Here is a 26,862-nt window from a genome sequence, read left to right on the forward strand (position 1 = left end):
GACAGGAGGATTCCACCACAAAGGGCGTGGCGATGAAGTGAAAGATGTCTTTCTTCGGACGTTTTGTTTTTCCCCTCAGGCTTACACACAACATGACTGAACCCAGGCTATATGCAAATCAATGCGTGTGTGTGTGTGTGTGTGTGTGTGTGTGTGTGTGTGTGTGTGCGCGCACGTGCTCGTGTTCTGGAGAGTTTTTTTCCCTGACTTAAACATTACCTTCCCTCAGCTTAATGAAAGCTGCCAGCAAAAGGGTTCACAAACAAGAGGCTAAGCCCGCAGGACACTCATATTCGAGTACACTCTGTCTAAAATGTCCCTTTCCGGACGATCTGGCTAAGCAACACAAGGCCGCCCGGCTCTGATTGGATGCGGGCGTGAAGCTTTTCAGATTTGCATATTGCAAGCTGTAACACCAGCAAGCCTCTACACCCACAGGAGTGACAGGAATCTGCCAAATGACAGGTAGGTCTCGCTTAGTGTCTATGCTCAATTTGTCGCCGCTTCGACGGCTAAGAAAGTTAATTTTCATATATGACGAAGCATTAAATGGTTCCATGAGACTGATTCGCTCAGAAGTTTACATTTTTGATTGGTCTGCTGTTTCAAGTTTTTGCATTATATTCACCACAAACTTTTGCACGGATGCGGATCATTTCCAGCACAGCTAAGGTGGGATTTCGTCTGGCTTGTCTGGGATAAAAGTTCAAGAGGCATCTGGCCGAGGAGCCACGGCTTCAAGGATGAATATCCATTTCTGGCCTCCCGGCCTCTGGCACCCGCGTCCTGCTGCAGACGCAGGGCAGGAGGACGGGAGAAGTTGGGAGTCTGGACCCGACTGGACGGGAGCGACGAGTCCTGCATTGAGGAATGAACAAAGGTATGCAAGGGAGAGCTTTTGGGTGTAAACCAGATGGATTCAAGGATGAATTGAGGAGCAGTTCTGTTTGTATTGCAGAGGCGATGATGAAGACAGTTTTTGGTGTCAGAGTGACAGAGAGGACGAACTCGAGCTGCCTTTGCCCTTGAAATCTGACGATGAACTGCAACATCTCAGCCCTTTTCTACCTCCGCACCACTGCATGCACAACTATGATGAGAAAAGTAATTGGTTCTGGTTAAGTTAGTGGTTAAGTTTGGGATGATCGCTTTACAATTATTACATATATTTGAATCAGTTATGTTAAGAAATAAGCTCTTGCTTGCCTGTTAACAAAACACTTTTTGGCAAAGGTAAGCAGCGAACAGCCGACTCCTCCCAGACAAGACATTTTCTGACAGACACAACTTAACCTACACCCGGTTAGTTAGTGTCATTTATGGTCATTAGTCATTATGAAACTTACAGTCAAGAATGCCATGCAAGTAAAATATCAGAGCTGTCTAATCCTACAGGTAAATGATTAACTATAATCAAGATGTATTTCACTAAGAGATTTTTTTCTGTGATGTTAAGATATCACTTAATATGGATATTACGTGTAAAAGCTCACGAGACTTACGCTTACCACTTAATGTGGATTTATTGTTGATATTTACCGCTCTTATTGCTGGCTTCACGTGTAAAACCGTCTAATTGCCATTCCTCGGATGGACAGGTGGAGAAGAATAACGATAAAAATAAAAATCAATTCACCAGTTTTTCTGCTTTCCCGCCGCTTAAGCCCTGCAGGCCCACCAACCCCACCTCTCTGTCCACAGACGCTGATCATCATCATTCTGCGGGAAAAAAGCTGTGGAGCTCCATCCCACACCAACCTCATCTGCGTCAGCACTCACTTTCCTGCCGGCATGGACGTTCCTGGGCTGACTCCTCTCACTGGTGAGAGCAAATCTGCTTTACCTCGGGTCAAGACAGGCGACATACAACATCCTCAAAACCTGCTATTTAAATAATTTATGAAGGCTGCATCTTGTTATTACTCCCATGCATCTGGCTTCAGAATGGTTTAGGAGACTTTTTTCAATCTCCACGTCAGGCGTCCTCCACCGGGCGCCGCGGATGACTGCGCACCTCTCAGCGCCGTCTCAGTGAACGTGCCGCAGTTCTCCGTTCCGCCCGCAGACGTCGTGTCTCGGGTCAGGGTGACGATGGCGACCCCATCGGAGGCTGAGGCGTCTTCCTTGCATCCGCAACAAAAAAGGCGGACCTCCAGTTTGCCCGACGAGTGCCGTGAGTCCCCTTTTTTCAACCATCCTTGAAAGGCCTGGGTTTGGAATGCAGCCTCTTAACTAAATTCCCCCAGGCACATTAAGGGATCACATTCACACTTCAGCGTTTCATAATGTCTTCGTTTTCTTCACAGGGAAGGTTTTTGTAACCCACTCCTCAGACACATCTTCGGAGGTGGTCTCCCTGCTAGAGTTCCTCAGGAAACATGGGTTTCATGCACCTGTATGTTTTTTCTATTTGTTGTTTTGTTTTTTTTTTACATATCCAAATGTGGATTGTAGATTCTGGCTGCTGGAGTCATCGATAATTTGTAATTTTTTACAGAGTGACATATTCGACAGCCCCGTCAGAAGTATGGATATCACGGGGTGGGAGGACAGTCACCTGAAGGACGTGTGTGATTTATGCAAACGTTTATCTGCTGTTTGTTCACTCCTTGTTCATAATCTCACTTTGTAATGGCAAAATTAGCCTTTGACCAATGCAACATTGTAATTTGATAAATAATCCAAGATAACAATAAATGTCCTATTGTTGCTTTGTCTGTAATTATAGTGTAGTAGCAACAGTTGTTGCACATATTTGTCGTTTGGGGTGCAGTCGTATTTTAAAACACAAAAATTCTCCCATACTGGACGGTCATTTCACTGTCAATATATAAAATGTGTGCGTTTCTTCAACAGCCCTCAACCTTGATTATCATTGCCATCAGCCCAAGGTACAAGGCCGATGTGGAGGGATTTATGATGGACAATCACGGGCTGCACACCAAATATATTCACTCCATGGTAGGACGGTACTTGAAGATGGGACATGATTGTGATTTCACTTGCTGTGGTGTGTGACAACTGCAGTTACCTCCTATCAGATGCAACAGGAATTCATTCAGCAAGGCAGCTTGAATTTCAGATTCATTCCGCTTCTCTTCCCCAGTGCAACCCAGGTCTGTCTGACCGGAGGGGTGTTTTTTTTGCATTTTCATTTTGTATTTCATTCAAATAACTGTCTCCTCTCTTGATCCCACCGGAAACAATGAGAACAGAGTGACGTCCCGGCGTGGCTCCAGGACACACAGATTTACCGTTGGCCGTGGGAAAAGGAGGATTTGTTACTGCGACTGCTGAGGGAAGAGAGATTTATTCCCCCGCCGGTACCGATGGACCTCACCCTTATCATCAGATCTGTGACCCACACCACTGGAGCCATGCAATGAAGGCACAACGTCATCCCTGCATACATACATACCAGATGTACACACACACACACACACACACACACACGCACACACACACACACACACAGAGCAAGAAATGAAAAGAAATGTGAATAGTCTGTATGTTTGTATTTATTGCAATTAAATATCCGGTACATGCTGAGGGTGGGTGAATAGTTTGTGGGTCTCTGTATGTGGTCAATAAATAAATGTTATGGATTATAGATGAACTGAACAGGACGTTTTCGTTTCCATGAATGAAGACAAAAATTCTTAAAGCCGAGCAAGACTGTGTCAAGCGAACTTTCCCTTTCCCTTGTAATAACATACTAATATGCAAGTTATTCACGGGTGAGTACAAAGAATCAAGAAGTAAGCTGTTCCTCCCCATGTTTCCTGCTGTAAGATAAGTGGAATGCACTCATTCATAAATATATTAGTAATCTATGTTAATTATATGAGTTCAAATTTGCAAAAGTCAAAGACGTAAGTTCCTCTGGTGTGACCAGTGATTGAAAATCCTGGGGTCCATGGTGGACAGAGGTTTTTCTTGGACTGATGAATAAATTCTTCTGATTTGAGAAAGGAAATCCTTGAAAACGTATCGCCATGCATCCGCATTGCTCTTGTAGATAAAAGTATTCTTCTAACATAAATATGGAAGGATATTTACGGGTCCTTAGTGTGTATTGTCGGCCGTGGTACTGAACGAAGGTAACTGTTTTGGAGAAATTTAAACTATTTTAAGTTGAATTAAGTTTGGATTGAATTGACATTTCCTGAGTTATCTATAACAATCACTGTTTGTTTATCACTGTTTGAGGCGTTAGTATGTTAAATGGAAATCCGTTTGAATCTTCCCGGATACCTTTCTCCATGTTAAAACATAGATTTTCTACTCTCAAAAGTTTTATCTCCTCCAGTTCCAGACATTAAGCAATAATTTGATGGGACTTCACATCCTGTATGGTAGTTCATTCTATGTGGCGGATGGAAGCCGTTCTTATCTCCAGTACGACAGCCCGCCCCCATGGGCCTGGTACATTGCCAAAGTTATTTGGCCTTTTGAAAATTATTTTGTTCACAGGTACTTCAATGTTGAATTAAGTGTCACGTTGGCGACATTCCCTGAATCGAAGGGATTTTTCAAAGCCGTCTCGCCGACAAAACTCCGCGCGATGATCAGCGCCCCGCCAGCAGGGGTGCTCGGCTCGGCTCGGCTCGGCCCGACATGCGACCCCTTCGACGGCCAAAAAAGGCCTGCAAGAGCGGCCTGGTGTCCAGAGATCAGCTAAGAATAAACGGGACCTTCCGAAGGATAAAGTTACGCCAAAGCCTCTCTGCACTGCAATGACCTACACCCATGTGAGGCACCAATAACACCGTCGGCTCCCCCCCCCAACAAGCCCCTTCTCGGCTTGGCTCGTCTCTCTCTTGGGTTGCTTTCTTGCCCTACACTTTCCTCCCGGACCCCCCCTCCGCAAGGCTGCCTCACTGGCAGCTCCACATTCACCAGCAGCCGTAAATTTTTTTTTTTTTTTTTTTTCAATTTTTTAATTTTTTTTATTTGATTGTTTACTCTGGGGTGCCCCATTGTCCCTTTCCCCCTCTTTGGATTATTTAGGTCAAGGAAGAAGCCAGCAGCCACCAAGTAACAATGGAATAATTTACAAACCCGGTAGCTTTTCATTGGCAAGTGAATGCTGTCTGGATTCGCTCTTGCTGTCGGTTTTCTGACAGTTGTGCACGAGGAAGCTTTGCCTTCAGCGTCCAAGGATCGTACCTGAGATAGTTTCCAAATCACAATGGCTGAAGGTAGGGGTGCTACGATTGCATTACTTGTTGTAATAAGTGAAAGTTTCGCTTTTTGCTCGCTCAGTCCACAGTAAATGCTGTGCTTTCAGTCAACGGCTGTGTTTTGCTGGGCTGTGACCTCTCAGGGAAAATGTGTTGAAAGTTGGATGCTATAAATACAAGATATCATGTGGCCGGAGTATTAGCGCCGCGCTCCTGTGACATGAGCCGCCGCCACCGCTCAGACCCGCCTCTCAATGTCCTGCAGGGAAGAGACGCTTGTTACATGTGGTCTTCAAAAAATGCTATAAAAAGTGAGATGACGATTCAGGGAGCAAATGTGTCCCGTCTGCAACAAGCCTTTAGTTCAAATCTAATTTGTGTTTAATAGCGGCACCAGCTGTCTGTCCTGAATAGTTTACCTGAGTGACGGCAGCTTTTTTTAAAAAAATTCTGTCTTTTTCCTCTTGTTCATTTGTTTGTTTTTAATGCGAGCGTATCAAAAGCAAGTTAAGCTTAGATTTCATTCACAAGGTGTTAATTCCAACATGTAATCACCGTCTTTCACACGGTCACTTGTTGAGGCTGAAAACGTTCAGAGGGGACAGAGACATTTTATCTATCATAACGAGATTGTCAAAAGTCCATCATGTGACTTTTTTGTGTTGATAAGCAGTATAATAAAAGTGGAAATACATTAATGTTCTGCAGAATCTTAGCTTTTAATCTGACAAGGTGACAGAGCCTCAGAAAAACACCTGAGTCTCGTGGCAGGTTAATGTACATTTCTAAGGGATTTTTACTAATGTGATGCTCAGAGGCGGCATTCAGTGTCAGCAGCTTCACATCAGGATCTGAGATTATTTCTTATTATCATTATCTAAATTCACAGACAGAGAAACACGAACCGCATGTTTCTTTGTGGAACAGAAACAAATAGGTAACAATATTTTGGTCTCAAATCTAGTAAGTGTGAACGGTACAGTAAGAAATACACGTACGTTTTTTCAATTGGATTGAATCATTGTCAAAAATTCAATTGTCAAAAATCATTGTTGTGAATGTTTGCTTTTATTGTTACACCAGTGCTGCGTATTTAAGACACTCCATCTGCATTCCGCCTCTTCAATATGTGATCCCGTTTTGCTGCTTTTCAAACTTCTTTTTTTCGGGGAAGATCTCTGATTCTCCAGTCAACAAAACGATACCGAGACAGGCAATCATGATATTGAGGTTTTTCTTTCCGTTAAAGTCAACTGATGGCATAATTATCTATTCCGATTTTGAAATTATGCTATAGTAAAAATATGTACACAATTTTGTATAATAATCATACATGAATAAGTTTACATTTTTATATTTCGGATATAAGAAATAGGAGAAACAATTCCAAAGACTTATCAGACTTAAAAAAAAAAAGAAATCATATGTGAATAAGTTTACATTTTTATTTTTCGGATATAAGAAATAGGAGAAACAATTCAAAAGACCTATCAAACTTAAAAAAAAAATTTAAAAAAAAAAAGAAAAGATGAGGAAAAGATTCAGATCTACCCTTCAAATCCGGATTTGTATCAAGATCCATGTTGTTTTATCCTGATCTACATTCAAAATGCGAGACCGACAACAAGTTTGCAACCAGCTTTGGCTAAAAGAGAAGAATTCTTGATATTGCATTTTTTTCCACAAAGGGGCCAAAACCGCCTCTGCAGCCGACGGGCCGCCCGGATCCCTGAAATCCAAAGGTCTGGGGCTCCTGAATAAGCTGCGAGTGTCTGTGGAGCTGCTGATGGCCCTGGCTGCTCTCCTGTCCTGGCTGGTGGTGGGAGTGGTGATGTTTGACTTTGTGGAGTACAAAGCAGTTCCCGGTGAGTCAAAAACATTTGTCAAAATTTGTCCAAAACCATCTCATGCGGAAAGTTAACATATCTTTTGTTGCTCAGACATCCATCAAATAATAACGGACCCGGCGCAAACAGTAAATGACGCCGTCGATGAAGTAACCAGTCTACTGAATAAGTTCCATGGTACTTGTGTAAAACCCGCCATGCACGAGCCACTTTTTTGTTTTCGATTGCAATGGCCACTAAATCGCCATCTCCCGGCCCCCACAGAGTGCTCACCAGATTTAAGCGACCCTGGGGCCGCCGCTGTGTACGCAGCAGAGGAAATCGCAGCGGCAAAGAACGGATTCGTGCGATATTTTTCCGATGAAGAAGGTACGCAAAGGGACTTTGGCGCACGCTCATCGGAAATAGAGTGTTCGGGTGACGGTGACGTAACGATTCTGTCGCATTCTGCAAAAACCCAGGGAACTTCTACCTGAGTTACGTCGATCCCGTGGTCATCGGCAGGAAAGCTTTCCATTCCACGAACGACTTCCTACGTGGGATGGTGGGACCCCTCAGAGACGCGCTCTGTGCTGCCGTGGATGCGATATTCGACACTTTATCAGATATAAATAAAGGTTGGTAATCCGTGTGCTAAGATTGCATGGTAATCCTGTTCACTCAAAGAAAAAACGATCAAATTTTACTTATATTCTTAGTAGTTTCTATATCTGTCCTGACTGCCTGCTACGATATCAACTCGTGACCTCCGTCGCCGGTTTCTGTGTTTTTCTCAGGGATAATTGATCTCAGCTACATCAATCCGGTGGTGATAGGCAGGGATGTCTTCACAACGATTAATGACTTTGTCTGTGACGTGGCCTGCAATATTCAGAATGGTCTCTGTGGCATTTTGGACTCTATTATCGACACAGTTAAAGGTACTTTCTCACTTTGAATAAATATTATGACTAGATGATGACAGGTTTTGCAACAATGGTATACTGCTTTTTAACCGTTTGGTCTGTTCTAAATTTGGGTTTTCCTCAGGTACAGTCGATATAAGCTTTATGGATCCCGCAGTTTGGGGAAGGAACATCATGGCAGTAACAGGCTGCATCCAAGATGTGCTGTCTGTCATCTCAGACAGCATCCAGGAGATTGTCAACGGTACCAGCTCTGTATTTGCTCGTTGCTCGCATATATGTGACAAACCTTTCCAGATATTAGAGCCCAACCGTTATTGGCTGATATGAACATTCAATCGATCGATCATCATGAATGCAGTCTTAAGTGAATAATCATTGTCATTGTTAGATAGATAGATAGATAGATAGATAGATAGATAGATAGATAGATAGATAGATAGATAGATAGATAGATAGATAGATAGATAGATAGATAGATAGATAGATAGATAGATAGATAGATAGATAGATAGATAGATAGATAGATAGATAGATAGATAGATAGATAGATAGATACTTGCAAATAAGAAGGCCAGCACAACATACCGTTAAAAAAGAGCACAGGGAACATTAAAATAGGAAGGCACTTAGAGACATTCAAACTATTGCTGCATTTATCTTTCAGTCAAAATTCAGCAAATTTATGATTTTTTGTTATGATCAGAACAGCTCTATTACAAACGTATGGCTAATGTTACTGACGGTTTCAATGGATGTCACAACACACTGCTAAAGCACAACCTTTTCAAATGAAGGGTGAGAATCCTTCAACATTGGGCCCATAGTAAGTCTTGGGGTGAAATTACTGAATAAGATAACTCTTACCTGAAAGTTCATTGTTCTTCTCAGGAGCGACCGACCTCAGCTTCATTGACCCCGTGGTATTCGGCAGAAATGTCTTCAACTACACCAACGATTTCATCAGCGGAGCGGCGGAATATATCCAGGGTGTGCTAAGCGGAATTTTGGATGCTATACTGGACACGCTGAGAGGTAGCGTCTGATTATCCACTGTGGCTTTCAGTCCTTGCAACAATCGACACACCAGTGACTCAGAACTTGGTTAATTTTTTTTCTCTGTCGATCAGATATCCGACAGGCTCTGGGATTCAGTCCCACGGCGGTGCTGAACAGAACAGTGGAAATCGCCACTGAGCAAATTAACATGCTTCTGAGCTACTTTTCAACCGGCCTGATGGGCGAACAAGGTACGTGATGGAAAATTAACACGCCGGATTCTTTTATTGTTTCGTTTTCTTTTGGTTCTGTTGATTCAGAGGTGTTGATGGGGAGTTTTTAAACCCCGCTGTTGGGCGTTGGTTTTTCAGGGATCCTGCCTGAAGTGTCCGTCGACCCCATGAAAGTCGTCGAAGACGCTTTGCTGGAGTTCACAGACAAGAAAGACTTGTTTCTGGCCTACATGTCCAATATGGTTGTTGGTGATCAAGGTTGGTTTCCCAGAATGTGAGGACCTTTGCTAATGCCGGTGGTATATCGGATAGAAAATAACATGTTTCCTTCTCGTGTTTAAATAAGCCTGTTGCTAGACTTCTTTTAAATATTGTGAAGAAAAATGTTCACTGGTTTTATTTGGCTTCCGCTTTCAATACATCAAGGTTGCCTTAGGTTTCACAATATCTTATATCTTGATGTGGCCTAAGTTTATTATTTCTTGCTTTAGATGAAACCGTTGCTCCCTCACCTGACATAAACCTGGTCAGACGGAAAGGTGAGTCGCTCATTTCTTTCCTCTTTTTTTCATCGTTGCTACACACAGAAAGGCTAAAAATGGTTCCTATCTTTTGTCGAATGTAGGTGAATTCCTGCCGCCTTCGGAAAAGGGTAAGAAATGTATTCTGGGTGCTCGTGGTGTGTTTGCAGCAGACAGTGTGCACAGTATATGTTTCTCATGTGTTTTTCCTTCTTTCATGCACGGACAAGACGTTTTTACCGCAAATCTGCACGCCCACGTCGCATTTATCCAATCGCCCGTAAACGTGCACGGAGAAATGTGTGTCATTACCACTTTATGTCTTATCAGTGTTTGTATTCGACCATGTTGTCATGCATTGGCGGCGGCATCAGATGTCCCAATGGCGGGTCGTTGAATGGACACAATGAAACCGAAGTGAAACGCGCGGTTCATTTGTTTCCATGTTAAACATCTTGTTTTGTAACGCAGTTCCACAGAGTAGTGTTTCTTGCTGTCTGCCTCGTCCTGCATGGTTTCAAACATCTTCCATTGCCAAACTGGATTTCAACAATTGACAATCTCTTGTCTCGAATCATCAAATGCATCTTGATTGGATTTAATAATATGGCTTGATATTGTTGAGCATCCAGAGTGCAGCATGCGGCATGAGATTATGTCATGTCATGTCTCATCACATTTCCCATTTCACCCCGTCACGTTCCCCGGTGTTCCTCTAAAAAGTTTTGAGCCCTCGTGGAAAATGTCCGCAAGTGTGAGGAAACGCTAAATAGACGGGTCATTGGTGCGCTTACAGAGACACAACCCGAGTCACCGGCGGCGGAGGAGATGCAAGAGAAGGCCGTAAGCATGGAGGAGCAGGAGGGAGACGCGACTAAAAGTGTGCCACGAGTCATAAGTGATGAAGAAGAGGAGGAAGAAGAACAAGAAGGGGGGGAGAAATTACATGCTGAGGAGTTGATGGAAGAGGAGGAGCCAAAGAACGAATATACACCAGAGGAGTCAGATGAGAAACAGGAGGCAGTGGATGAAGAGACAGATGAGATTGAAGAAGATGGCGAGGAAGAGGAGAGAAGCGTTACAAAATTCCTTCCGCATGATGATGACAAGGATCAGGAGGAGAGCGAAGAAACCAGAGCTGAAGAGGTTCGCTCGAAGGAGGAGGAGAAGGAGGATGCTGAGTTAGTACAAGAGGAGGAGGAAGAGGAGAAAACAAAACCAGAGGAAGAGGGGGAAAAGAAGGAGGAGGAGGAGGAGGAGGAGGAGGAGACCAATGTTGGTGAAGAACTAATACAATTTGAGGAGGAAAGGGACACAACAAAAACAATAGATGAGGCGGAGAAGGAGGAAGAGGGAACAAAAACTGAAGATGTAGTGGAGGAGGAAGAGGAGGAGGAGGAGACTGATATCATCAAAACCTCTGTACAAGATGAAGAGGACAAGAAAGACAAGTCATCAACAACTGAAGACGACGTGGAGGATGAGGAGGCAGAGGAAATGGAGGCGGGGGAGGAGGAAGACAAGACCATAGAAACAGAAGAGGAGGAGGAGGAGACTGAAATTGTCAAATCATCGCTACAAGGGGAGGAGAAGGAGGAAGAGGAGACCGATATCGTTAAAATACTTGTACAACGTGATGATGAGGAGGAAAGAAAAACAGGAGACGATGTCGAAGAGGAGGAGGAGGAGGAGGAGGTGGAGGTGGAGGAACGAGCAAAACCAGAAGATGTAGCGGAGAGGGAGGAGGAAATAAAAACAGGGGACGATGTGAGTGAGGAGACTGATATTGTCAAAACAGTGGTACAACATGATGAGGAGGAGGAAATAAAAACAGAAGATGATGTGGAAAAGGAGGAGGAGGAGGAGGGGGAAGAACAGGGACCGGCAAAATCAGAAGATGAATCGGAGGAGGAGAATGTCAGCGACGGCAGCATCGTACCTGGAGTTGCGGACGAGGACAAAGTGGAAACACCTCCGCCTGTTTACCACCTCGGCAAAGTGGCCGATGCGATCGACGGCCGCGATGAGAACAACAACAACAGCGAGAGCGATAAACCCCGGCCGCGTCGGATGAGGAGGGTCCGCATCCCCCTGCCGAGGGTCAGAAAGCTCGGGTCCCGAGCCGCGAAGGGAGGAGAAGGTCTTCCTCACGGACGCCGTGACGAAGGTACAACGTTCTCCATTTTCATCACTAATCTCTCATCGTTTTCTTCGTCGTCCGACAATGAAAGAGCGTCCGAGTTCTGAGGTCTGTGGTGGAATGTGAACATTCATCGTGATGAATGTCGTCTGCTTAACCCGCTGGAGATGGAGCTGATGTCACTGGGGCCGGACTCTGGAGGCCCAAGTTCATTTTGATGGGTCTTTTCCACCAAACATGGAGGTTTTAGTCATTCATTCTTTCATTCATTACCTATACCTTACTTGCCCTACGCTCAGGGTCGCAGGTGAGCTGTCATTGGTCGATTGGGTTCACCCCGGAATTGGTCGCCACTCTATGACAGAGCCACATATGGGGACATGCAACTATTCACCCTCTCATTCACGTGTCATTTAGAGAAACACATTTATAGCGTGTTTATAGGAATAAACATAAGAAAAGAAACAGATAAAGTTGCGTGCATCTTGAATGTCATTAGCAAATTACACTTCAGATTTTCATAATAATAATCCATCCATAATAATGGATAATAATTTCATACGAGCAATTTCCATCATAATTTCATCCATAATAATAGATGATTCACTTCCACGTAGTCTGGTGAATTCAGATAAGAGTCCCGTTGTCCTTTTTTAGTAGCACTCCTTGGTATGTAGTTTTGGTTTTCATGGTGGAGATCCAAGTCAGCCTCAGTCCTCTGGTGCAGGGGACACAGCAACACCCACACACAACATCACCCCTTCGGAGACTAGGAGTCAATAAATCGAGGTGCTCCATTTTCCACTGAAAGGGTCGTCTGTCCCAAAATTTTCAGTCAATTCTTCAGATGGAGGCGTTAACCCTCCAAAAGCACGGGGCCGTGTCGTTCGGGATAAAGGCGGTCCCAGCTCCAGCCTGAACCCTAACGCTAGACCTAACTCTCGAACCGAAAGTCAGATAAGTTTTGGAGTGGTGCCGTTGGAAAGCTCACTCAAGGCAATGTCAGGGTAGATCCAATTTCCATCGCTTTATCTCATTTATCTCATTTTGTCAGATACACAATTTTGCGGATCGACACTTTTGGTGATAACCTGTTCAAATGTAAGTGTCTCAGAATCAATTTGGTGCCAGATTTCCGGAAAAAAGATTTCCTCATAGGCTCACAGCCTTTAGTATACTTGTAATACATGGTGCAACGCAGGTCTTCTGGACTATGTCTGATAGGGTTGGAAGCACATTTTTCTTCTGCCTTTTTCAGTCCTGCTTGAGCAATGACCCGCCGTAATTGAATCTAAACTATACCAATACAAGGTATCCTTGTCCTGTCTGGACAAACGTATTTGACCGTCGACAAATTCTAAGGCCATTGTCAGTGGGAATTACAGTTATTGCAAAAAACTGTGGCGGGTCACGGCCCAACGGTCCATTACATGGACAACATCTTGAGAGTGTTATTTGGGTTTGGTTTTCCTTTTTTGGCGTCAGGATCGCTCAAGGGGATCATGTCAGATTGGAGGTCCGTTTGTTTTTCACCATTAGCAGCTTAGATAAAAATGCTGTTCTGTGATTTCGGAACCTGAGGTAACTCTCAATAGTATAATACAGATCTAGATGCTCTTGTATCACACAAGGTGATCTTTCTTCCGGCTGTAGTCAGTGTTATTTCTGGTCTTCCATCGAGAACCTTTATGTTTTTGCTGATTCAGAAATGTAACGCTTCTTCCCCCTCATTGCTTCTCTGCCTTCAGAAGTTGCACCCAATTCTTGTTTTTCTTTTCTAAATCCCTGTCTCGGTTCCATTTATTTTATTTTTTCTTCTCAACTAGCCATGTTGAATTATATTGACTTAGAGCTACATCACAAGCCCAGTGTCCAAGTTCTCCAAAATAGTGACAATCCCCCTTCTTGATGTGGCCTCCACGCTGCGGTCCTCCTCTTCCTCAACTTTTTTCTGTCCTCCAGATCCTCCAGAGCTATTCAGATTTCCCTCTACTACGTATACATCTTTTGCCCTATGGGCTGACCTCAGCACAAACCCTGGTTGAGCCTTAGCTTTGGTCTTCTTTTTATTGAAGTGGTTCTGTACACGCCATGCATATTCTTTACTGCATCAAGGGATAATTAAATTCAATTAAATTCAATTCAATTCAATTCAATTCAATTCAATTCAATTCAATTCAATTCAATTAATACTGAATCAAGTTTTTCTGCCTTGCTGCTGATCCGGCTCCTTTTGACAGGTATTTTTTACATTTCTATTCATGAAATGGCATCAAAAAAAATAATTTAGTGCATCAAAAGTTTATCCCCATCCAACAAAGTAATTATTGACGTCTTTGCCCTCCTTTTGTATGCAGTGATTTATTGCCAGCCAATCCGAGCGAGGGGTCCATTTGGTGACTCCTTACTGCCACAGCATCTCTTAAGCCTCAACTGCCTGGGCCCAGAGGTTGACCATTTAGTCCCCAGGGACTCCAAATCAACCTCAATGAGATGCCAGTTTGATCCTGGTTTCCTGATTGGTTTCCAACCCATCTGATCCTCAGCGAGCTTTCCACTGAGAGGGTTCGGTTTTACGACGGGGAAAGCCTTCTGCCGCCTTCTGAACATCTTGCTGAGTCCACTGTCAATATGCAAATAACTTAATATTACCTGCTCAAGAATAGGGTACGGCGATCATGTTTCCAGTTCGTTTCCCAGCTCCTCCTCGTGTGCCAAAGTGTTGTTGTGCAAGACGCTGAATCCCTAACTGCTCCCCTGGCGCTGGTGGACAGCAGCCTACTGCTCATGGTTCATCCGATTGGTTCATTGCAGATAACAAATGCCCCCATGGGGATTAAAAAAAGGATACATTATTATTTATAGCTTTTATCTCAATGGCTTTAACTCATTTCAAGCAATATTCAGTTTCTCTCTTTGGATGTTTTGCATTATTAGGACCCCTGTAATGTGTGTATTCTGCATCTCCTCTCAAATTCTTTTGTGCTACTTCTTCCGATTTTATCTCCAAAATATGTTTTGCTTTTCTCTCACCTCTACAGCCTGTCAGTTATGCGTAACTAGCCAAGCAACTGGTCCAATGGTGGAATGTTGTTTTATTCACCCTTTCATTCACACAAATGCACTTTCTGCATGTTAGGACTGTGGGTGAAAACCGGATAAGCCAGAGGAAACCACACAAACGCAAGAAGAACATAGAGACCCCGCGCAGAAAGGCCCCCTGCTGGAATCAATTCATGGACCTTCTAGCTGGTTTTGAGGCGAAGTGCTAACAACTGCACTGTTGCTTTAGTGGTTTTAAAAGGTCAAAGCTTGAGCATGGGAAAGATTGGTGTGTCCAGGGTGTGTTTATGGTCACTTGCGACAAAACGCACTACCACAAAAATGACCGGCTACCCATAAATCCAACACCATGTGCTTGACGCTGTGGTGATGGGTGACGATGATGAGTCAAAATTGGCCTTCTGTTTTTGCGACAATGTAATAGATCATGTGAAACTGCGAAATTTAAGCAAACCTATGATGTCACACAATAACTTAAACACCAACAATTGGACTCTATTAGCATTAACATCTCCTGACAAAGATAGCGTTTAGCGGTTGCTAAGAACACTAGTGACGCTTTGGTATTGTTTTCAGTAGAGCCTCGGGAGGTGAGAGAGTCAGAGACCCCCGAAGAGAGAGTTGTGGAAAGGCTTCAAGAAGAAGAAGTCTCAAAACCGACAAAGAAGGAAGAGGAGGAACCATCTGAGGGCTTGGAGAAAGCAAAGGAACCTCCCAAGCAGAGGAGAGACATGAAGACAGCTGCCAGAAGAGAGAAGGCAAAGGTGTCTGCCAAAGAACTGAAAAAGCAAAAACAGGTGACATTGGATGAGGCGTCGCAAAGAGAAGAGAGAGAAGATAAGAAGAAGGTACGACAGCCCCTCAGTGAGGTTAATGTCACCTCTAAACATCCCAAAGTCCAAAAAGATGAGATAAAGGCTCCGAAAAAGGAAAAAGAACTGAAGGAACATCTCAGAGACAAGCTGGAGACCTTGAAAGAGGGAGAGGCCAAGAAACACCTTAGAGCAGATGAAGAAGTCACGAGGCATCCAAGAAAAAGGATAAATGTCAGGAAAATTGCTAAGTTAGTGAAACAGAAAGAAGCAAAGAGGCTCTATAAGGAAGAGGTGGAAGCAACACAACTCGCCAAAAACCAGACCGAGGTTAAGAAAATAGGAAAAGAAAAGATAGAAGCCCTGAAAGAGGTAATAGATGTTAAGAAACAGGCTAGAGAAGGAGAGAAAGTCAAGAGGCCTCCCATGGAAAAGGAAGATGTCCAGAAACCTCCTGAGGAAAAGAGAGAACTCAAGGAGCCTCCTAGAAAAGTAAAGATAGATGAGAAACCATTCAAAACAAAGGAGGTCAAAGAGACTCTCAAAGAGGAGGTCAAAGTACCTCCCAAAGAAGAGGAGGTCCAAGAACCTCCTAAAGAAGTAATAAAGCCAAAGAAACCTTCCAAAGAAAAGCCTGAAGTTAAAGAACCTCATAAAGAAGTGTCAGAACCAAAGAAACTACTCAGAAAGGAGAGAGAGGACGAAAAAATACATAAAGTAGAGGAGGTGAAAGAACCTCCCAAAGGAGAGGAGAAAGACAAGAAACCACCCAGAGCAGAAAAAGAGAAAAAGAAACAGGCCAAAGAAAAGAAAGAAGTCCGCAAACCTCCCAAAGACGAGACAGAAATCAAAGAGCCTCCTAAAGAAGTAAAAAAAGTCAAGAAACTTTCCAAAGACGAGAAAGAGGGAAGGGGGATCAAAGAAAAGACAAAAGTCAAAGCACCTCCCAAAAAAGAGAAAGAAGTGAAAGATCGTCCGAAAGAAACAAAGACAGATGAGAAACTTCCAAAAGAAGAGAAAGCAGGAAAGAAGGAGGTCAAGGAAAAGAAAGAATTCAAAGAACCTCCTAAAGAAAAGAAAGAAGTAAAAGAACCAACAAAAGATGTTGTAGAACCAAAGAAAACACCAAGGAAGGAAAAAGAGGACCAGAAAACTCCCGAAGAGGACAAAGTCAGAGAACCTCTCAAAGAAGTCGTAGAACCAAAGGAACCTCCGAAAAAGGAGAAAGGAGGCAGGAAGCCCCACAAACTAGAAAAGGAGGTCCAAGAACCTGGTGATAAGAAAGGCAAGGAACCACCCAAAGCAGAAAAAGAAGAGAAGGAGGTAAAAGAAAAGAGAGAAGTCAAAGAACCTTCAAAAGAAGAGAAAAAAGTCAAAGAACCTTTTAAAGAAGTAGAGAAAGACAGGAAACCTCCCAAAGAAGAGAGGGAAGTCAGACCACCTCCTAAAGAAAAGAGAGAAGTCAAAGAACCTCCTAAAGAAGTTGTTGAACCAAAGAAACCACTCAAAAAGGAGAAAGAGGAAAAGAAACCAGCCAAAATCGAAAAAGAAGGGAAAGAACCTCAAAGGGAAGTGATTGAACTCGAGAAATCACCCAAAGAGGACAAGAAAACTCCCAAAGAAGAGGAAGAATTCAAAGAGCCTCCTCGAGGAGTTGTAGAATCAAAGGAACCTCCCAAAAAGGAGAGAGACGGTAAGAGACCACCTACAATAGAGAAGGGGGTCAAAGAACCCCCCAAAAGAGAGAAGAAAGACAAGATGCCACCCAAAGCAGAAAAGGGAAAGAAGACAGAGGCCAAAGAAAAGAGAGGAGTCAAAGAACCTTCGAAAGAAGTAATGAAAGACAAGCAACCTCCCAAGGAAGAGAAAGAAGTCAAGGAACCTCCTAAGGAGGAGAAAGAGGTCAAGGAACCTTCCAAAGTAGTCAAGAGAGACAAGAAGCCACTTAAAAAAGAGAAAGAAGTCAAAGAACCCCCTCAAGAAAAGAGGAAAGACAAGAAACCAACTAAAGAAGATAAAGAAGTCAAGGAACACCCGAAGGAAGAGGAAGAAGTCAAAGGACCTCCTAAAGAAGTCAAAAAAGACACCAAGCTTCCGAAAGAAGAGAAAGAGGTCAAAGAAGCAAAGGAATCAACCAAAGAAGGGAAGACAGTGAGTGAAAAAACTGCCAAAAAGATTAAATCTGTCAAGAGACCACTTCCAGAGGAGAAGGAAAGGAAACTTCCGGAAGCTGAGAAAGAAGTCCAGAAACCAGTCAAAGAGAAGGAAAAGGAACCTCCAGAGGAAGAGGTAGAAGAGAAGAAGTCTCCCAAAGAAGTGAAAGAGAAGAAAAGCAAACCTCATAAAGAGGAAAGAGAAGTAAAGAAACGCCTCAAAGAAGGGAAAGGTGGCAGGAAGCCTTCCAAGGAAGAGAAGGAAGTGATAGAACCCACTGTGGAGGAAAAAGAAAGGAATAAACTTCCAAAGGTGAAAGAGAAAAAAGCAGTAAAGAAGCCATCTGAAGAAAAGAAACCAGTCCAGCCCTCCAAGAAACAGAGGGCTGACAGCGAAGAAACAAAGGAGAAGAAGCCGGTGGAGAGAGAAGAAGTAAAGAAGGCTTCCAAAGAAAAGGTAGAAGATGAAAAAACACCTAAAGATATGAAAGCGAGGGAAGACGAGGCGGCTGTCGAAAAAGCGAGGGAGGCAGAGAAATCTCCGAAAGAGGAGAAGGAAAAGAGGAGGTCTCTCGTCAAGGAGAGAAGAGTGAAGAAGGACTCCGCAGAAGAACCGATGAAATCTAAAAGGATCGAAGGATTGGGGGAGAAAACAGGAGAGAAAGCTCCATCCAAAGCGGAGAGAGAAGAATCCAAACCTGCGAAAGAAAAACCAGAGAAGATCTCCAAAGGCGAGAAACCGTCAGATAAACCTTCAGAAGAAATGCAAGATGGCGTGAGGCGGGTGCCCTCCGAGGGAGAGAAAGAACCATCCATGCTGTCAAGGAGGGAAGAAACAAAAAAGGCTGCCGAAAAAGAAACGGAACCAAAAAGGCTGCCCAAAGAAAGGAGGGAGGTCCCAAGGATTCCCAAACGGCAAGAAGACAAGGAGATCCCTGAGGAAGAAACTGGAACAGCCAAACCTTCCGGAGAAGAGAGAGAGATCAAGAGGACTCCTCGCAAAGAAGACAAGGAGGTTGTCAGGAAGACGAATATCAAGACAGGTAAGGACACAGCGCCCCGTCATCCTCAACTGCTGTTTTCTAACTGTAAATTTTCTATATGTAACCTGTATTTTTGTGACAGAGAGGCCAGACTTTACACATATATTTATTCTGCGGTATATTTCACATGAAATTTATGGACCTGTTTGGTTTCAGCCGAAAGGAAGATTACATTTGTAGCCAAAAGGATTTCATCCGTCCCGAAGAAGGAAGCCGTAAACGTAACGAAAGCAGGTGAGATCATCTGCAAACAGCATCCCGATCGACCACTTGGTGTTTCTTCAAACTTCAGTTAAAAATGATCATAATTTCTGCCTATAAAAACAGTATTCTACTTGAAACATTTATACTCTTCATGACACAGCACGGAGCACCAACGGGACAAAATCAGATGACTTATGAGCAACATATTATTTTTTTATAGCATTTTGTCATTCATACTTTCATAGAAATAATTGTGTTTGAATATGCTGGTAAAACGTCCCGATCCACTGTAGTTTCATTAAATGAAAGAAACAGCATCAGATCACGATACCACATCAACCACGTGACTTTTTTGAATTCTCTTTGCAGCCGATGAGCCGAAGAAGCCTGTGAGGTTGCTGAGGGCTTCGAAACAGCGCATCGCCCCGATCCTGAAAAAGGAACGTCTGAATGTTACAAAAACAGGTAAGCAGACAAGATCCCGCACAGCAGAAGCGCGCGTGATGGTATTGTAGCGCCACGGGAAGCTGAATCACTTCATTTTTCCCGTAGATGCTGTTTCCGAGCCAAAGGTCAAACCCACACTCGCGCAGAAAGGTAAACGGTGATGCTTTCACAGCGCATGACTGTTTCTCCGGTAAAAATACATCTTTATGAAATTAGCTGATATATCTTATTTTCATGTCATAGCGTTTTTTTTATTCATAGCACGACTAGATTTTAAGAATAAGAATAAGAATAAGAACAACTTTATTAATCCCAAAGGAAATTGCTGTGCCAGTTACAGAAAATATAACAGTAATAAATAATAAAAGAAAGGCAGAATTAGATTTAAAGATAAACTATAAACTATGAAGTGTCTCAGTGAAACTATAAACTGACTTAGTAAGCAGTGATAAAACTATAAGTGTCTTAGTAACAAGTGAGGTAAGGAGTGCACAATAGTATGATAGAAGGGAAAATTGTAGTGTAGCTGTTATGAGATGAGATGAAAAATTGCACAGTGTAGCTGTTATGAGATGAAATATTGCACAGTTTCCAGTTTCTGACACAAATATGTTCATTTTTACCCCCAAAAATGTTGAAAAGGCAATGTTAAATCCCATTTGTGCCCTATTTTTGGACACAGTTGTTCCAAAGGAGAAGAGATCGGCTCCTTCCAAGAAAGGTAACCTGAACTTTATTGGTTTTCATAGATGTAACTTATTATACAGCAATCGTAGATGAAGTTGTTGAGGTTCTCCTTGCGAGTGAGAAGGACGGATAGGAGCAGGAGCTCCACCAGAGGGACGGCACATGTTAGATGTTAGACTGAAACGGTTTTGGCATGTACAGAAGAGGGATGGTGAAGATCTGGGTAAATGATGCTGAGGCCGGCACCGCCGGGCAGGAGGGTGGAGGGAAAGATGACATGAAGAGGAAGGAGAGGATGCAGGGGAGAGGGTTAGATGACAGATGACCGGCGGTGGCGACCCCTGAAGGGAGCAGCCCGAGAGAAAAGAAGAAGCAGAATCTATTAAAGCAATGACGCTTGAATAGATGCAAAAATTGATGTACTTCATTTTGAATCTTCAAAAAAAACAGTGCCGACTTCTCCGAAAGAGGAACCTGAATCTGAAGTTGTGTCAAAAAAAGGCAAGGGTGATACACCTCATCGTTCACGTGTTATATCTTTGCATTTTAGAGTCTGATTCACATTGGTCTTATGGTGACTTGTTTATCTTCTCAGCTGTTGAAGTTTCTCACGCAAAGCCCAAACCAGTTCTGGCAATAAGGGGTGAGATTTAATTTTGAGAGCTTTGTAAATGATCCCCTTGTTTTTCTAGATTGACAAAATAAAACTTTTTTTTCCTTAGAACCTGCACCTCTCAAGCCAAAAACAGCCCCGGTTGTCAAAGGTGAGAAGACACAAATACACACCTCGGCCAAGGTCAGAGACGTACGTTCACACCGGTTTTATGTATTCACAGAGGCAGAGACCCCACACAGAAATGCTACTCTGACCAAGGACAAAGAGAAGGCCATGCAAATGAAGAAAGGTATATTTGTTTGTCTTTCATATGTAATAATTCATGCAGTTGTTTTCAGAGGCTTTGCTGCACATAGAAACCTCTAAGAACCTTATAATGTCTCAGCACAGGTCAAGGTTAACAAATAAAAATTGGCACTGACTAAGTTATGCCAAATGAAATGACATGGAACCACCTTATATATAATCACTGATTATGTACATATTCATGTGTTATAGCTGCAGTCACCTATATACCGTACATCTGTATGTAGATGTTAAATCATTGCACAGATATTTATTACACCTGAAAGCAATCCTGGAATTATTTTTGCCGTTTTGCCGTATAGCTGAAGTTCTCCAGGAGCCGAAGGTCAAGCTGGCAACGTCCAAAAAAGGTTTGTATTTTTTCAAGCCTGTTATTTTTTATTTTTATTTTATTTTTTGTCTTTTTCAGTTTGATAATGTGGTCAAGAAAATGCGGATTCTTTGTGATTTCTCACTTGATATATACTGGAGTCTTTGTCATTCTAGCAGCCGCTAGCAGAGCAAAATGTGCTCCTGTGGACTCGGAGAAAGGAACACAACTTTTCTCTTTTTTTTTTTTCTTTTTTGTACGTATTTATTTATCAGGTGATTGTGTACGGAAACATTTAGCTCTTGATTTCTGATTCCCATCTGTAGTCCCATGGACACAAAAAAAAAATCAAAAAAATTAAATGTTTGTGTTCCTTAACTAAAATATCAAATTCATCCATATATTGATTGAAACATTAAGTTGATTCATATCATAACAGAAAATTAATTTCATCTAGATATTGACAAAAAGCATGAATTAATCCATTCATTGACTAAAAAATGAAATGTATCCATACAATGACAAAAAAATTAAACTCATCCATATATTGACAAAATACCAAATCCATCCATTAAATGTACATATGTTCAGAATCAGAATCAGAATCAGAGTGAACTTAATTATCCCTGAGGGGCAATTGGGGGCAAATGGAGTAACAGCATCAAAGTATGAACATCAAAATAAAGTATAATACAGTATAATACATTAATGTACAGAATTGTGCAAATTATATTATATTATATTATATTATATTATATTATATTATATTATATTATATTATATTATATTATATTATATTATATTATCCAAAAAAGGTGACGCAAATTTGAATTCAGCAAGTTTTTGATTGGAAAAATATATTTTGTGCAAGAATTTAGAAAATGTCCTTTTTACTATTTTCAGAAATAGAGGTCACAAAGGAGAAGCCAAAGCCAGCTGATGAAAAGAAAGGTAAGGGAATATTTAAAGTTATGATTATAACACCGGATCCATGAATTTGCTGTGATTATGACTTATAAATAGGTGTTTATAAAAGTTATCTCTCCCCTGATGTCCCAGTCCTGCTGAAGGAAAAGGCCGGGAAGGTTCATAAGAAGAAAGGTACAAATGCAATGGTTTCGCAGAGGCAGCACGTAAATCCAAAAAGACAATGAAGGATTGTGATTACTATAATCTGGCCATGCAATGTGGGTACCTATAGTTTGAAAGGCCCTGACTGGATTGAAATTTGAAGTTAAAACATCACATGATTAATTTCAGAGAGCATCTAACACAATAAGGGGAGGCTGATTTCTGCAGAAGCGCCTCTAACAGCTACTTCCTGTCTCCGGTATTCATCTCTGGCCTTTAAAATGCAGCACATAATAAACCCACTGTGCTTGTCGCTTTGCAAAACGCCTCCGTCTTTGAATTCTAACTGGGCTGCGGTTCAAGCTGCAACTGAGACCGTTGGAAAACAAGACAATCGCTGTTTTTTTTTTTTGCTGATCCTCACCCTCTCTTCTCACAGAGCTGGAGACTGTTGAAGAAAGAGGCAAAGCAGCCGCGGAGGAGAAAGGTAAAATTGCGTCTGGTAACAAATATATTGTATAGATGAACATATCAGAAAAATGGAAAAATGGCCGCTAACACGCGTGACAGGAATAACACACTGTCACCAGACATCTGTCATCAAACTTGTATTGATTTTATTTTCTTCCTCATGGCTCAGCCACTTCGAGGGCAAAGGCCAATGCAGTCCATGTGACAAAAGGTATATTTGAGGTGGTTCGGTTGAGGGGGATTGGCAAAAAGACAATCGGACGAAAAAATGTATATACTGTATATTTTCTGCATTCCATGAGAACAATGGATTTTCGTTCTTCAAATAAAAGCTGGCAAAAACATGTACATCTCAATGTTTGAAAAAAAAGTTTCAAAGACAAGCAAGGTTTATGGTTCCTGAAGATTGCATTTATTATCTTTATTTTCAGAGAAAACTGCAGAGAGGAGAGTCACCCAACGAGAAAAAGCCAAAGGTAGGAGCAAGAATTGCAGTGCTTTCGACTCACAGCAAGACGGTTCCTGGTTTTCAGACAGGCTCTGTGTGGAGTCTCCATGTTCTCCCCGTGTCTGCGAGGGTTTCCCCCAGTTTCTGAAATAAAAAGATTCCAATCCCATTTTTTTTTTTATTTTCTTTCTTCTTTCCAGAGGAGAGGGTGCTTAAAGAGATACAAGAGCCTGCAGAAAAAGGTATCCTTCCTTAAAAATTTAGTTTTTGAAATGCACCACCAGGTATTTATTAATTGCATTTATAAAAATAAATAACTAAACAAAAAGATCTTATTTTCCCATTTCAGAAAAGTCTCCAGAGAAAAAGATTTCCAAGGAAAAGAAAGTAAAAGGTACTTTAGTTGTGCTGAGATGAACATTTGCTCAACATTTGCTGACATTAAGCACTGTTTTAAGGCTCCCGTTTTAAACCGAGGAGGAGACGATTGTGCTTCTGAGCTGCTCAAAACGATATCACACTCTATACTACTTTATTTAAAACAGAAAACAAACATTTTAGTGTACTTCATGTAAAAAGTGCCAAACAACTGCATTCACTAAATCAAATAAAATGATTGCAACAGTAAAATCCTCTCAAATGGATTTGTCAATAGGAAAATGCAGATTTTCTCCTTTTTTTTCATATTTCATTGTATTTCTTATTCTTTCTCCTTTCTACTATTATCTATTACTGTTATGTTTTTTACTTGAAACTCTGGCACAACAATTTCCTTCGGGATTAATAAAGTTGTTCTCATCTCATCTCATCTCATTGAACACTTTCTCTGTTATACTCTAATTACTTTTCCTCATATCATTAACTTTCCTGTTTATTCCGTGTTAAAGGTATCAACATATTAAAACAGTTTAATCTTGTTGTTTCAGCAGAGCCTGCTGTATCAGACAGCGTTCTGGTGGAAGGTGAGTACATCTAACCTTCTCAGAAGAAGACTACAAGTATTCTTATGACTATTCATATTGGATTTACTGAAATGTGCCATCCTTTCTTCCCCTCCAAAGACGAGATGCCCTATTTCCAGTGCTTCTTCGTGGACGAGGATGAGGCCCAGTTTCCATTTTATGCCTTCTCCCCGATGCAGTTCTGAGTCTGCGGGTTAACACGCGCTCAGATCACCGACACCGACGAGGCCACATCCCCAGCCCTGCCGTTCCACGCTAAAAAAAAAACGGGCCGCTGGGAAACTCTGAGTGGCGGCAGAGTGGACGGGGGATTTTAAGTGATGGACTGCTCTTATTTTATTTCAGACTTGGTTGAGCTCTCATACTGAATACATGCATACAGTGTCATTCCTTCCTTTATTTTATTTCATTTTCTAATTTTTTTATTTTCTTTTATATATTTTATGTTCACGTCTTTCTTAGGATCAGATAAAAGGTTGTGAATATTTCCAATGTATTTATACGTTGAGTACTACATTATCCACATCTAAAACACTTCCTGCCAACTTTGTGCTCATGCTAAATCACACTGTAGAAGGAGTAACTTATGCAAGAGCGCAGAATAGGATTATATTTTGGATTTTATTCAACATTGCAGTGACAGTTCAACTTGAATGACCTCTTAGTCCATATTTATGTGCAGATGTGCTCTTTAAAATATAGATATTAATGCACGGAATTCCTGGTATTCCTTTTCTGGATAAAGGCATTAATGGCATTTATCATCCACAGTGTCTTCTGATTTAGATTCAGCACATCAGTGTTTGTTTGGTTGTTTGTTTGTTTCTGTTTTAATTCATTTTCGTCCAAAGGAATGACCTTGCGCAGTACATGAGAGCTCCCACACAAACCCATGGAACTCTACCTGAATTGATGGTATGAAAAGTCTTATTAAACTGTACCAACGAGGCGAGCGATGTCTGAATGACTTTAGACCGTTTATTCTTGTTCCGCATATCAGATCGACGTTCTGATTCCTAAACAGACCAAAAAAATGCGCTGTCGTTGGGCACGTTGTAGAAACTTGACATGTTTTCAGGACATTTCTGAACAAGTCCTGTAAGTAAAGAAATTGACATGAAGTTGATTTGGGAAATCCAGATTAACTGCGGAGTCTGTAAAATGAATGTTTATTTCATGCTGCTCCGATATGTTATTGAAGAGGCCCTGAAAAGCAGGGCAGAACTCCTCAAGCTCCATTTTATTTGATTTATTGTTGTAATACTCAGTTCGGCCACAAGAGAGCATTCACCCCATGGAGAATTACCTCATAGGCAATTAAGATGATTTTATTTTTCTGAAAATATTTATGACAGAGCAGCCAAGAGGCGAAAATAACAATCTTTTTAATTCTTCTTTTTTTAGATCAACATCCTCTGTCTTCATAATTTAAATGAAATGAAGATATATAATATGTTTCAAGGTGATGTTTGATGCATTTGTGATTGTAATTCTCAATCCAAATAAGTCTCACTTTCCTCTTGCGGTCTCTCTGTATTACAGTGATTCATACATGACAATTTATACTAATGGTGCAAAAGCGCAGCATAATATAAACAGGATTTATATTATTTGAAGCACTTGCACTTGTGATCAAGAGAAAACACTACACGTGTTCAGATGGATTTCAAATGCTGCTTCAGGTTACGCGCCGAGAGATGTGTTTGAAATCTCTGCACAACGTCAGTGTTAATGGCTGTGGATAATGTCAGTCTCTGAGAAAAGTCCATTGTAAATGACAATATCATGCACACCGAGATCTTCGTGCGATTGTACTCTCGGATGAGCGTCGCACATTTGAGCAGATGAACTTGAGTGTGAAGAAGAACATTGTCTGCCAGCTGAAACTGTACCAGCTGTTGTTTACTTGTAGGTATTATGGAGGTTTGCATTTTATTTCAAAAGCTGTGGATTAAAGTTATTACAGCCGGTGCAACCAAATCACCATATATGTAAATTCACCAATTGTTTGGTATTAAAAAAGAAAAAAGAAGGACACGGCTTTTATTAGTCTATATAGAGTGCTTGGCACCCTCATCAGCTAGCAGTTGGCAGATGGGGTTTTGTGAGTTTCAGTAACAATTACCCATTGTCACTGACGGGCTCATATTTTTTTCTTTTAACTTATTTACACTGCCGTCCGCTCTCTCAAAAATAATGATTGGATTTAAATAAAAGTATATTTTCCTTCATGTCTTTTTTCTCCAGAATGAGCTCCTGATTTTAACTCCATCCGCATACTTTACAGGGCTCATGTGCAATATATGGATTTAAAGATTGCGCAGGTCAAAGCACTGTTAGACTTGTCTGCGATGTGCATGGTGATTGTGGACTTTTGTTGACTCCCAACACAAAATACTTGAAAGCAAGACTTCCTTGTTTGATATCAGATATTTGTCTTT

General features: G+C 41.8%; 2 protein-coding genes across 16 annotated transcripts; both read left to right on the forward strand.

Moving 5' to 3' along the window:
* The first annotated feature begins 1,074 nt into the window (after positions 1-1,074).
* Positions 1,075-3,596, forward strand: LOC147237877 (E3 ubiquitin ligase TRAF3IP2-like). Its single transcript, XM_086160261.1, has 8 exons — positions 1,075-1,104; positions 1,702-1,822; positions 1,980-2,173; positions 2,307-2,395; positions 2,498-2,566; positions 2,857-2,961; positions 3,042-3,116; positions 3,216-3,596. The coding sequence occupies exons 1-8, from the start codon at positions 1,083-1,085 to the stop codon at positions 3,384-3,386; spliced, it is 846 nt and encodes a 281-aa protein (XP_086016387.1). The 5' UTR covers positions 1,075-1,082; the 3' UTR covers positions 3,387-3,596.
* Positions 3,597-4,895: 1,299 nt separating this feature from the next.
* Positions 4,896-26,652, forward strand: LOC147237878 (uncharacterized). Of its 15 annotated transcripts, none has more exons than XM_086155435.1 (32): positions 4,896-5,201; positions 6,872-7,048; positions 7,124-7,207; positions 7,295-7,399; positions 7,492-7,647; positions 7,807-7,950; positions 8,060-8,179; positions 8,827-8,970; positions 9,066-9,185; positions 9,306-9,425; positions 9,659-9,706; positions 9,793-9,819; positions 10,485-11,855; positions 15,468-18,899; positions 19,056-19,133; positions 19,473-19,568; positions 19,656-19,700; positions 20,233-20,271; positions 20,688-20,738; positions 20,833-20,880; positions 20,960-21,001; positions 21,074-21,142; positions 21,462-21,509; positions 22,373-22,420; positions 22,529-22,570; positions 22,980-23,027; positions 23,181-23,222; positions 23,443-23,487; positions 23,660-23,701; positions 23,809-23,853; positions 24,386-24,421; positions 24,521-26,652. In XM_086155435.1, exons 1-32 carry the CDS (start codon positions 5,192-5,194, stop codon positions 24,604-24,606), a joined length of 7,008 nt encoding a protein of 2,335 aa, XP_086011561.1. In that variant the 5' UTR covers positions 4,896-5,191; the 3' UTR covers positions 24,607-26,652. The 15 variants fall into 15 exon arrangements, with proteins under 15 accessions (XP_086011561.1, XP_086011569.1, XP_086011533.1 ...); XM_086155443.1 differs by having other exon boundaries at positions 24,389-24,421; XM_086155407.1 differs by having other exon boundaries at positions 22,373-22,419; positions 22,519-22,570.
* Positions 26,653-26,862: the final 210 nt, after the last annotated feature.

The sequence above is a fragment of the Fistularia commersonii genome, chromosome 1 (assembly GCF_037954325.1).
Source record: "Fistularia commersonii isolate RoL2024-O1a breed Wild chromosome 1, RoL_Fcom_v1.0, whole genome shotgun sequence".
Taxonomy (NCBI): domain Eukaryota; kingdom Metazoa; phylum Chordata; class Actinopteri; order Syngnathiformes; family Fistulariidae; genus Fistularia; species Fistularia commersonii.